The 12906-nt window shown below is 36.7% G+C and overlaps 1 protein-coding gene across 1 annotated transcript; it reads left to right on the top strand.

Annotated features, from left to right (window-relative positions):
* Positions 1-7407: 7407 nt before the first annotated feature.
* LOC149148127 (protein DMR6-LIKE OXYGENASE 2-like) lies at positions 7408-9559 on the top strand. Its single transcript, XM_089445220.1, has 4 exons — positions 7408-7659; positions 8075-8319; positions 8865-9186; positions 9257-9559. The coding sequence occupies exons 1-4, from the start codon at positions 7411-7413 to the stop codon at positions 9536-9538; spliced, it is 1098 nt and encodes a 365-aa protein (XP_089301346.1). The 5' UTR covers positions 7408-7410; the 3' UTR covers positions 9539-9559.
* Positions 9560-12906: the final 3347 nt, after the last annotated feature.

Below are 12906 nucleotides of genomic sequence, written 5' to 3' on the forward strand. Positions count from 1 at the left end.
TCTTTGGAATGAGAGCTAGAAAAGTTGAATTAAAAGGGCTGTAGACTTCTCCTTTCTGTCTTGATTCTTCTACTACATCAGTGATTTCAGAACCTATTAAATCAAAGAAAAAGAGGAAGAGTTCAATAGTCCACCCGTCAGGTCCGGGGCTTTTGTCTTTGGCCATGAGTTTCATAGCTGCTTCAACCTCCTCCTTAGATACAGGGATTGATAGCTCTTCTGCTTCTTCCTCTTCGACAAATCTTGGAAAGCATTGAGCTGTTCTAATGACTTCTGCTATGGTGGCCTCTCCCGGATCTGAGAATATTCTCTGGAAATGTCTCTGTCCTAGACCAGAGAGGTCTGAAAAAGAACTGACCTCCCTTCCATCTTCATCTTTAAGGCTCCAAATGGTATTTACAGATTTTCTTCCTTTTGCATAGTTATGAAAAAAACTGGTGTTTTCATCTCCTGATTTTAACCATATTGCCCTACTCTTGAGCCTCCATTCTTCTTCCTTGTCCAAGAGTATTTGGTTCTGAAGTTTCTCCAGATGAAGGATTCTATCCTTAGAAGCCTGCGAGATATATCCATCCACCTCAATACTCTCCAACTTCTTCAACTCCTCCCTGATCCTGAACAGCTCTTCATTCTGTTTAAGCTTCCTGTCCTTTGCCCAGGAGATAGTCGCTTTCTTCAATCTTTTGAGATTCTCCATAAACAGGAAACTTTTGTCCTCTCTTGCATTTCTGTCCGGATGGATCCACGTTTCCTTGAAGAGTTTATTGAAGGAGGGATCTTGAAGCCAAGAAGAATTGAATTTAAAGGGGGCAGGAGGCTTTGGAGGGGGGAAAGAGAGATCCAAAAAAATAGGGAAGTGATCAGAGTTGCCTATCTCCTCAACCCACTGCCTGAGAATAGGAACCTTTGAGATTAAATCTTCAGATAGAAGAAAACGGTCTAATCTTTTAGCAATTCGATCCTCCCCTGCTCTTCTGTTCCTCCATGTTGGCTTGAGTTTGTTCGGGGAGGGATCTATGAGATTGTTATCCAAAAGGAGATTGAGGAAGAAATCCGACAAGGGGTCTTCCCTGGCCGATGGACCCCAAGCCTCTGCTCTCCCTATAGAGAAATTTAGGTCACCTCCCACAATCAACAGAGAAGACCTCATCAGAGATTTAGCCATCAGGTCATTCCAGAATATCTCCCTTCCTTGACAGGGGCCATAGATGTTTACAATTGAAAGGGGAAGAGAGAAGTCGGGGGAAATAACCTCCATGCCCATTACTTGCTTCGTCCCCCATTGATTAATGACCTTTATTCTTCCTTCTTTATACCCAATCGCAAGACCTCCCGAGTGGCCCGATGAATCTACTGCTGAAAATTTCCACCCTGGCAGGAGAGCACTTAGCATTGTTTCCACTTCAGTTCCTTTCCCCAGTGTTTCTTGGAGAAAAAGAATGTCAGATTTTGAGTTTTGGATCCAGTCTCTAAGGGCCAATTTTTTAGGTTTACTGGCCAAACCTCTACAGTTCCAAGAGGACAGAATCATTTGATAACAGATTCAGGGGTCTGCACTGCTCTAAGAACCCCAGGGATAGAGTGTTGTTTTCCATCAGCTACATCCAGTTTTGCTTTTAGTTTTGCCTTAGATAAATCCGATTTTCTACCTCTCTTATTTTTGGAGAAACCTTGAGAGATCGTCTGCCCTAAACCTCCAACTGAACCGGGCGACCCAGGCTTTCCTCCCAAAGATCTAAGGTTATAGGGGCACGGGGTGTGAGGAACCGGGGGAACAAGAGGAGGCCACACATCTTCACAGTTCAAATCAAGGGACGGCATGGCAGCCGAAATAGAATCAATATCAGGAAAATCCTTTGAAGGGTCTTTGATCTCATTTAAGCCTTCGTTTTGAATGGGGAAAATAGAAGGCGTAATATGCATAGAATCAGAAATATGCTCAGGAAATTGAAGGGAAGAAGGAGGAGGACCTGAGCACATACCCTTTTCAGATTCTTTGACGGGATTTTGATCTGCGGTTGAGTCCCTAGCGATCTCCTCCTTTGCTTCCGCAGGTTGCGATTCAGTGACCTCTGCCGGCTCTCGGAGCTGAGGATCTTCAGGCGCTGGCTCTTTCTGAGTCCCCTCAATCTCCATTTCTTCTATTGTCTGCTCCACCATGCCTTCTTTCTCCTGAGGAACGTGTACGTGATTGAAGACTGGCTCTCTGAAATCTGAGGTCCTCCGAAAACGCCTCCTTCTCCTGAACAGCGGGCAGTCCTTGGCAAGGTGCCCATACTCATGGCATCGATGGCACCGGAAGGGCAAATGCTCGTAATCCAAGATCTGTTCGAACACAAAATCTTTGTACTGCAGATTTATTTTTTGGGCAAGACCTCTGCTAGGGTTGAGGCTCACCAGAATGCGGGCCATTGCTCTGTTCTTCGTCTCCAGAAAAGACATGTCTGCTTCCAAGAAAGATCCCAATCTATTTCCGATGGCTTTAAACACTGCTTCTGTCCATAGGAACGAGGGGAGGCCCGGGGCCCTTACCCATACCGGGAACACATCAGTTTTCTCTTTGATAGCATCGAAAAGTGGGCTCCATTTTTTCAGCAGAACCGGGATGTTCCCTATGATCCAATTTCGTTCAAGCACCCACTCAGCTGCCTCTTTATCCTCGAACCGGAGCATGAACCAGCCTTTAGCTAAACATGATGCCTCGAACCCTAAAGGTCTGTCAGAAACAAACTGTTGTTCTCCCCATGCTTGTAAAAACCCTGACGAAAGTTTCTTGCCTCTCGCCCTTCCGACCAGGGTGCATTCTGCTACTTCTAGGGTTTCTTCAATAGAGACCTCCATACCTAGGACCAGATTCCCTTCAAGCTCCTGTGATCCGATCGGTCTTTGAGTTTTTCTTTTCTCCCCTCTTTTCCTTATACCATCAACAGAGACCCTGGTTTCCCCAAAAACATCGTTCCATTCTGGTTCCTCCTGAGTCGGAGCCGAAGGGATTTCTACCTCCGGCCGAGACTGAACAGGGACTGAGGAATCGGGGACGGGGTTCCCTGAAATTTGTTGACCGACTGTCGCACCATCAAAACCTCCCGGCTCTCCCGCTTGGCTGTCAATATGGCCTTCGAAACCTCCTGCTAAGCTTTCTTTAGGAAAGGGAGGGTCTCTTGACAAAGAAACCCTAGAAAGCGAAAGATCCCCTCCAGAGCCCCTTGCATTACCAAACCCTGAAGCAAGCCCTAAATTTACAATGTCTTCAAAGCCCCTTGAAAGAAAGTTCCGGTTCGACACTGATTTGCCCTTGTTGTCAAGAAAGTGAGCGGCAATTGACGCCCTATCCGCCACATCATCTCTGTCCGTCTGCTTGTAATATGCCTGGTTTCGAAACCTGAGGGCATTTCTGTCTGGTTCCTTGCTTAACTGCTGAAATGAGGGTTTAGTCTCCTGAGAAATCGACTCCAACCTCGAAAGCTCGAAACCCCCGAAATAGCGTTCAACGTTTTGGACTGTAGGTTCCTTCCCCCACACTGAAAGAATGTCCTCCAATTCCGGGTCCAAATCAACCAATTCATTAGGGTTAACCATGGTTATGGGAGCCGTTCCGAGAAAGGCGTCAGAAACAGGCTAGATGCCAGCGCAAACCCTTGACCTATACTCTTGAAAACGGAAAAACGGAAAAACGACCTGCAGCTCCAGCGGATATGTTACCTCCCAGCTAACCGCTTAAGCGAACAACTCGACCTCCAGCTGCCAGTCAACCCAAAAACGACTATCCTACGCCTGCACCTGCGCACGGAACCTGTCTGCAGGCTCCCTAACCGTGCCCTGATCGCGGTTCCGCCCGAAACCCTCGCCTCCCATTTTTAATCCTTTAGTTTTATATACTGAATAATATAAATAAGTATATTTAATGAAATTTGATATTTTTGTATTTGGTATTGGATAATTGTGGATGTGAAATAAATTATTTTATTGTTATATATTTTTTTGATATTATATATTAAAGATTAAAGAAATTAAGTAACTTTCTCACATTATAAGAAAGAGAATATTTGTTTAAAAATGATATTTTTAAATTTAAATTTTTATATCAATATTTTTTTATTAAAAAAAATTAGATAAATAATTTTGGAAGAAATGTTGTAGTGTCTATAGTGTAAACATTTCAAGATTATCTCATTAAAAAACTAGGATGGGAGAAATGTTGTAGTGTTCATAAATGAGTGTAAACATTTACACATGGGTTCAATATCTCACATGAATATCTATTTGTTGAAGTGAAAAATAACACATGATTCCTCCATTGCCACAATAATAAGAATGATAGATCTCTGTGAAGAAATAATTCATATTTTGTTATAATGGTCAAATTAAAATGATTAGAAACTTTTGTGACCACGAAAAAAATTATGCAAGTCCTTGATTCGATTTTTCTTATTGACCACTATCAATTTATCTTATGCAATTTTTGCTAGAGAATAATTTCTAACTTGAGTGACAAGGACTAAAGTGTTTTGAAATGCTTCTTTTGCATGTCAAACCTTTGACTTTTTTCATCTAAAATGTATAAAGATAGATAACAAATTGAATAATAATCCGAACTATCTTAAGTTAAAATTATCAATATTTCATAAGTTCCAAACTTATCTAAACATAAATTAACAAAATGAATGTGTCCGTCATATATAATAAATTGAATGATAATCTAAACAATCTTAAGTTAGAATTATTAATATTTCATACGTTCCAAATCTATTTAAGACATAAGTTAATTACAATTATAGAAACTAAAATATTTTCAAATACAAATAGAAAATATTAAGTTTTTTCATTAGAACAAATATTCCAGGTAATACAATTTCACAAAATGATGTACCAAATTTCATCCATATATTATAGCATTAATGAGAGCATATACCACAACTAATTTAGTTGTACCTTGTGAAATCACTTCATCTTAGTTTAACAATTTAGTCTCCTCTTAACATTATCCAAATGCCCCATTTATAAATTTATTAATATGTAATAAGAAACAATTAAAAACACATTTCTATAGATTGAGTAACATCACAACATAGCTAGGTAGATTTTACTATCCATGGGTTTTTAATTAGTTATTTTAACATCAAAGAGTGTCTTAACAGTACACCTAATAACCTTCAAAGAGTATCTCAACAATATAACCAATGCTCATTTATTCAAAACTCAATGGAAGAAATATTGAAAGTTTTAAAAGTTTTTATACAATTTTTTATAAAAAACTCAAGCAACAACATAACTAGCTATAACAATTTACCCACTCATAAACTTCAATACATCTTTTTCTGGTCTCATAATACAATATTTCAAAACAAATTCAAGATGTCTCTTTAATTTTTAAACATACATATATACATCTATTATTTTTTATATTAAAATACATATATACATCTATTATTTTTTATATTAATACCTATATTGATTTTTAATGTTATGTTTTATTTTTCTAAAAAAGAATTTAATAATTAAAACCCTATAACATGTTTTACCTTATTTAAACCTTAAAAATATATTTAAAGATAAAAATAAATATCATTTCTTCCCTGATATAATATTCAAGTAGAAAAAACCCCACTTTTGACGGCAACAACGAGAAACAAAATATGCCATTAAAACATAATTACAATGAGTCTAAAAGCAAGTTCACTGTTTCACTCTCTTTGTGATCACCACATAAATAAGTTATTGAGCTCTAAATAAAGAAGTGTATATAAATGAGTTATAAAGTTCTAAATAAATGTTGTACTTACGATTGTCGTTACACCAAAACCCGCAGGTGTTCGTAAACACACATCATATGCCACAAAACACACGAGGAGCATTGACCTTCTACACCACCATAAACAGGGAATTAACAATCTCCACCAAAACCCGCAGGTGTTTAACAGGGAATTAACAATCTCCCCAACGTGAATCCAGTAAACAGACACATCATATGCCACAAAACACACGAGGAGCGTTGACCTTCTACACCACCATTAACAGGGAATTAACAATCTCCCCAACGTGAATCCAGTGCGTTTCGAACTTAAGACCTCTGACTCTTATACACCAAAACTTGCAAGTGTTAGTAAACAGACAAGCATATGCCACAAAACACACGGGAGCATTGACCTTCTACACCGCCATTAGTAAAAAGACACATCGCTAGATTTAAGCATATGTTGACCTTCTACACCGCCATTAAGAGAGAGCCAACAATAAAGAAGTGCATATAAATAGGAATTGAAGATGAGCATTAAAATAGAAAAAAGTAGGTGTTTAAATATTTAGTAAAGGTTTTTTTTTTAATAATAAAGAATTTGTTATATGAGATCTATTTATAATATTATAATTTTTCTTTCACAAATTATATATTTATATTTCATGTTTTATTATTATTTTTAGATTAGTTTATGATTCACTTATTAAATTAGGAAGGAACAAATTATGCTTACATAAATTAATAATATTTGCATGTGCAGTTGATAAAGGTTCCACCTAATTAACAAATATTTTATCATAGCTTAATTTAGTATAATAATATAATACAAAATATTAACTAATTAAAATTTATTTTAACTTTTGCAACAAGACTGATGAAGGTGCAATTTTTTTTGTAACATCTGGTGTAAATGGGAGTTATTTTACTTATAGATTAGAAACTTGTTAAGACCACCACTAACTGATAATTTCAAATAGTGTAATTTTTCTTGAATAATAGTGATAAGTCAGTATATTTTTAAAGATAATAAGATAATAACTGTTAAATAGGGAGTCCATACAGGTGAAGATGGTTTTCGATAGAGGAGGAATAACCTGTTGAAGAGTTTTGTGAACCCAACGTTTCGGACTGCCAAGTGAGTCCATCATCAGGGGTGCGACAATAGATAATCGTTAATCAATGATGTGTCCATGAGCTGGGTTTTAGGTCTTCAAATACCTAGATATATATACCCTAAAACCCAGCTCATGGACACATCATTGATTAAAGATTATCTATTGTCGCGCCCCTGATGATGGACTCACTTGGCAGTCCGAAACGTTGGGTTCACAAAACTCTTCAACATGTTATTCCTCCTCTATAGAAGATAATAACTACTGATAACTTTACCCACAGTTAAGTTGATAATAATTAAGTTATAATAAATTTTCTGAACTATTTAAAAAAATTACATACTTATTATAAAAAATATATCTTAATATAATTATAATTAGGTACTTAGTAAGAATGTTCCTGCAATTCCAGCAGTAAAAAATGTCTCTTAATATAATAATAATTAGGCACTACCTAAGAATGCTCCTGCATTTCCATTCCATGTAGTGTAGTGTACAGAGGACTTATTTCTTACAAGAAGCCAATTCGAAACTTGTTTTGCTGTGCAGAGGTTCACAGATATGCCATCTAAATCAGAAGACGTTCAGAGGGACCTCAGTGTCATTATAGAAAAGCTACTTTCCAATGGAGTGAACAGAAGTGAGGTGCAGGGTCAATATATCCTGCCTCCCAGTGAACGCCCCCAGTTGTCTGAGGTATCTTACTCTCAGAGCATTCCGGTGGTGGATCTCCAGACCCTTGATGGCCCTAACAGAGCAGAGGTCGTCCATGAAATCCAACATGCATTGGAGGAGGATGGCTGTTTCCAGGTATTCATCAACAATTCTAGACTCTCAATTTTCAGCTTCCCTGCGTCGAATTTAGGGTTATTATTTGATTTTACTCGTCTGACTTGACGTGATTTGCAAATTTTGATTTCTAATAATTCATTGGTTAGATTCACTGAAACTACTTTCGAAATAACAATAATCCCTCCTAACAGACCGAAAACTTCATTCCAAAAAAATAATTAAAACCCATCAAATCAACTTAAACTTAAATTATGAAAAATTTCACCAGATTCCACTAAAGTTTTAAAGAACAGAGATTTGATGCATTAAGCTCACCCTGATTAAAATATTTAAATCACACCTTGGATGACTCCACCCACAACTTTCTTCGCTGGGTGCAAAATTGTGATATAATGGCTGCAAATAATCATGTTTCATATATTGTTGAGGCCAGGTAGTGAACCATGGCGTCCCAGAGATAGTCATGAAGAGCATGATGGAAATCGCTAAAGAATTCTTCGAAATGCCTGTGGAGGACCGAGCATGCCTCTACTCAGAGGACCCAATGCAGAGGGTTCGTTTTTCTACACGCTTCAATAACAAACAAAAGGTCCTTAACTGGAGAGAATATCTGGTGCACCCATGTCATCTTCTGAAGGAAGTCATGAACTCTTGGCCCCAAAAACCTGCAGCCTACAGGTAATCGATTACAAATTGTTCTAATTTATGACGTTTTATGCTGTGGGGCTTTTATGATGTCTTGCTTAAGGAGGCCACTTTTCAGGATTTATAGCTGTGCTTCATTTTTCCTTTTTGGGTTAGATATGAATTTGGGTTATATAATTTTGGGTTAATTTTTTTATATACCAGTAAGATTATTTGTAAATTATTTCTAAATAATAAAATTGGGGTTCGATATGAATTTGGGTTATACAATTTTGGGTTAATTTTTTTATATACCAATAAGATTATTTGTAAATTAATTCTAAATACTAAAATTGCAGATGGTCTAACCAAAATTAGTGTTGATGATAAAACTTACTTTCATGTTATTTATATCCTCTTAGGTTACGGGAATGATTAATTTCATTTCCATTTATATTTTTATCCCATTAAAATCTAAAAACACCAAAATATCTCAGAATTAATTCCCAAAAAACACACATATATAGATACATGAGTGTCCCTTATTCCAAGCCAGTAAAACAGCAAAATCATTGACCTAACCTATGTTTTGGTGACAGAGAGATCGCAGCCAGGTATTCTATGGCGGTGAGAGCACTGGTTTTAAGGTTACTGGCTGCCATTTCTGAAGCTCTAGGGCTGGACTCTCATTACTTGAATACAAGCTTTGGAAAACACAGCCAAAATATGGTTACCAATTACTATCCTCCATGCCCAAACCCAGATCTTACCCTTGGTTTACCAAGCCATTCAGACTCAAGTGGCGTCACTGTTCTAATGCAAGGCGATGTTAATGGTTTGCAAGTACTCAAAAATGGAAAATGGGTTGCTGTACAACCCATAGCTAACGCCTTCGTCATCAATTTGGGAGATCAACTGCAGGTAATTACCAAAAACTGATCTAATAGAATTTTTCTTGACCATGGAATTATTAATGACAATGATTTTTCAGGTAGTGAGCAATGGGAGATTCAGGAGTGTTGAGCATCGAGCAGTAACGAACACGACCACTGCACGTATATCAATTTCTACTTTTTATAGCCCTTCACAGGATGCCTTCATTGCCCCTGCACCGTCTCTGGTTGATGAACATCATCCGGCTATGTACAGAGGATATGCGTATGGAGAATACACGAGAGTTTTCTGGGGCAAGGAATTAAAGAGCAAGACAGTGTTGGACCGTTTCAAAATTGAATACCTAGAGGATAATGTGGTGAATAAATTTTGTTCTTGAGTTTCAGTGAGAGGAGTCATCGCCAACATTCTAAGTACCTCTTTTTATAGGAAAAAACGCTATCAAAGGAGGGTATAAAATACATAGTTCTTTTTCAGTTGTGTTTGTGTTTATGCTCTGTAGCTAGTTATCTGTGCTTGATGTCCCATGTTTCATAGAAAATTTACATAATTCTATTTTATTTATCACTCTATTTTAGTTATCACATCCAAAAATGGAGGGTTCAGGCTATTTCAAACTATATAAACTGCCAAATTCTCCTCATCCTTCATCACAAAAAAAAATCTATCGATAGGCAATATTTCAAAGTCAAAACGGTATATGTAATAGCTTCTATAGAATATTACTGCAGTCCTAATATCATTATAACTGCTTGCTTGATTCCCCTATTGCTTCCTACCGTCTAGCAAATTTAAAGTGAGTGACCTTTAATCAGGGATAGAAAAGGGCATGTTTATCTATTTCAAATAGAGTGGGTTTTATTGGGTTATTTAAAAGTTTGGGATATGTCATTTTTAAATAAATAAATTAGAGATTGCACAGTTTGACATTATCGTATGTGATTCAAAGAAAAGAAACTAAGTGAAATGTCAATTTGGTGGTTTTATGTTTATGAGCCATTTAGTGTGAGATTTTTTTATAATTTTATGTCACGGTATATGAATATGATGTATATGTAGAATTCAATTTATAAGTGAATTTGTGGGGAAGTCATGAAAAGGGGTGGAATAGGGGCGGCAGACTTGAAGCTATATAATTGGAAAAACAAAATATTCACCAAATCACTCCAACCAAAATGATTAAATTTAAAACATGTAATTACTTTTATATTATATTTTAATTTGTTCATATTAAAAAAATATGATAACTATATTTAAATGAATATTTTTTAGGTAAAGTAAATCTATGTGTACTAATCTTTTATATTGTTTAGAGTGTCTTAATATGCCATTATTAAGTCACAACTTTTTACACTTTTTTAATAAGCTCTATATAAAGGCATAAGATAGTTTAGGATTTTATACGGAATGAAACAAAGTATTAAAGTTTTCTTATATTTTTTTTAAAGTTATTGTTTTTGTTATTTAAATATTCATATTTGATTTATTTTGATGTTCATTTCTAATTTTTTGTTTTAGGAATTATTGTTCTAATTTGTGAAATTTGCATATTTGTTATAGACATACACACGTTCCCTTATTTATTCTTGTGTGAATGATGCACTATTTACTATTCATACCAAATCCACTTTAGGATGACAAAAGAACCTCCATTACATAATCATAATGACTCACATTGGTCAAAATGTCTCGTTTTAGTTCCAATTTCATGGTTCAAGCTTGTGATTCTAGTCTCTTATTTGATGTTTTGTCATTTTCCCATAGCCTAAACCTTGTCATTTTCCCTCTCGCCTGCATGTTTGACCTTAGTAGAGTCCTTAAATACCTTTTTCGATTTCTCTCTCGTTATTTTGAACTTATTTTAAGCTTCGTGTACCAAAAACTTAAAACCTCCCTTGAACTACATAAGTGCCCCCAATTCCATTGGAGCACACTTATTTAAGTGTTTGCTTTCATCAAACTTTCCAGTTTCTTCAATAGTTAGAGAATGTCTTCTAAACTACATCTTGTTCTATTTATATTGCCCCTCTAATTGATGAGTCACAAAACACAAAGCTCCTTTTTCTTTCTTTCATCTACAATTTGTCTGGGATAACCATGGTTCATTGGTTTAGACCCACATTCTAACCATTACAAGAGTACAAATTTGAAATGACCCCTCCCACACTTACCTACTTTTATAAGCTCTTCAGGGTAAACATGAGTTGAGTGTTACTATGACATGACCCAACCTCTAAGTTTCAATGATGGAAGTGGGGCCTACAAACTGACAACTTACTCGTATCCCTTAGAGACTACAAATCACTCAAGAGCTTGAAAATCACCCCAAGTGATCAATCCCTGAGCTGGAATTTTTTTCACTTACTTAACACCCCAACCACATCCTTGACACATTGTGCATGTGGTTGTGAGGCTATAACTCACCCATAGGTCTTTCTGCCAGTGGTTATGACCTAAAAACCCTAGTTCTGTGCATGTGGTCACGATATCTATGCCACTTTTTCATGCAAGCCTCCATACCACTACCCAAAACTACCTGTAAGTTTCCACAAACATAATTAATGTGATAAGAAGGATAACCATTCAAAACTTGAACATGATCTTGACTAGAACATGTCTAATACATGATGGACATTTCGTCAAACATATGGTAAACATGAAAGCTACAGGTCATGAATGCATATTTGATAATAAACTTTTGACTTTCATCTGAGAATCACCATGAAGGCTCAAATCCCTCCCAAGCTAGTTGCAACATCTTTTGTTAGCCCATGCATCCATCAACCATTCAATAAACTATCAAATCATGAACAAGAGTCATAACTAAATCACATCATAGAACCTTACTTATAACTAGCATATAACCATAATAAAAACTATGACAATTCAAACATAAAATCCACATAATAACAAGTACATGTGCTCATTAGTTACATTAGAAGAATAGCTCATATTAACTTATGCAAAATCCAACTAATTTAGAGACTTCCGCATACCACTCAACCGTAGATTGCACTGAAACAAATCTTTATTTCAGCCAACCACCCTCTTGCAATATTCTAAGCATAAATGTGGGATCTCAGAGGATAAACCAAGACATAACCAAATAGGGAATCCAGAGTTTAAACCACCACCACCCTCAAGCTACTGTGATCTCACCCAAACCGGTCCCGAGATCACAAAGCCAACCATGCTTGGATGCCTCAAAATTCCTTCATCATACCTTGAAGAATTTTCCCGTATCCACCCACTTATCAAGAGCTTCCCAGAGAAAACCATCTTGACCCCCAACCCTTGGGATTTTACTTAAACCACCTCACTAGTTCCAAAACCTTTATGTGATCCAAAGCTCAACCAAGAATGAATCCCATCACACCATGGCTATCTAGGAAATGGTAAGGCAATGTTGAAACCACTATCAAACTAGGCAAAACCCATGTCAATGACAAAAAATGAGCCAAATAAACAAATGCATTTGTCATGCATTCACATCCTAGGAAGAAAATCACACATGCAACATGTTATGTACTGAAGTTGTTGATCCACCCTCATCCCTGCTTTCCTTCACTTTCCTTTGCTTTTCATTTTCCTCCTTTTGCTTGCTTTCTTTCCTTTCTCCAAATCCAAGTGATTGCTAAAGTGCTCCAAGAATACTCTAAGTGTGCAAGAGTGCATGAGAGTGTAAGGAAGGAACCAAGACTAAACCAACAAAAGCTCTGAACTATTTCTTTGATGCCTTTTTATCAT

This window comes from Pinus tabuliformis, chromosome 9, assembly GCF_031772625.1.
Source record: "Pinus tabuliformis cultivar Carrire ecotype Pingquan chromosome 9, CPIR1, whole genome shotgun sequence".
Lineage (NCBI taxonomy): Eukaryota > Viridiplantae > Streptophyta > Pinopsida > Pinales > Pinaceae > Pinus > Pinus tabuliformis.

What these genes read in the sequence shown, in the direction of transcription:
- LOC149148127 (XM_089445220.1), top strand. Translation starts at nt 7,411, where the DNA reads ATGCCATCTAAATCAGAAGACGTTCAGAGGGACCTCAGTGTCATTATA. An exon ending in AGGAGGATGGCTGTTTCCAG is followed by an intron (nt 7,660 to 8,074) that starts GTATTCATCAAC and finishes TGTTGAGGCCAG; the next exon opens with GTAGTGAACCATGGCGTCCC. An exon ending in CAAAAACCTGCAGCCTACAG is followed by an intron (nt 8,320 to 8,864) that starts GTAATCGATTAC and finishes TTTTGGTGACAG; the next exon opens with AGAGATCGCAGCCAGGTATT.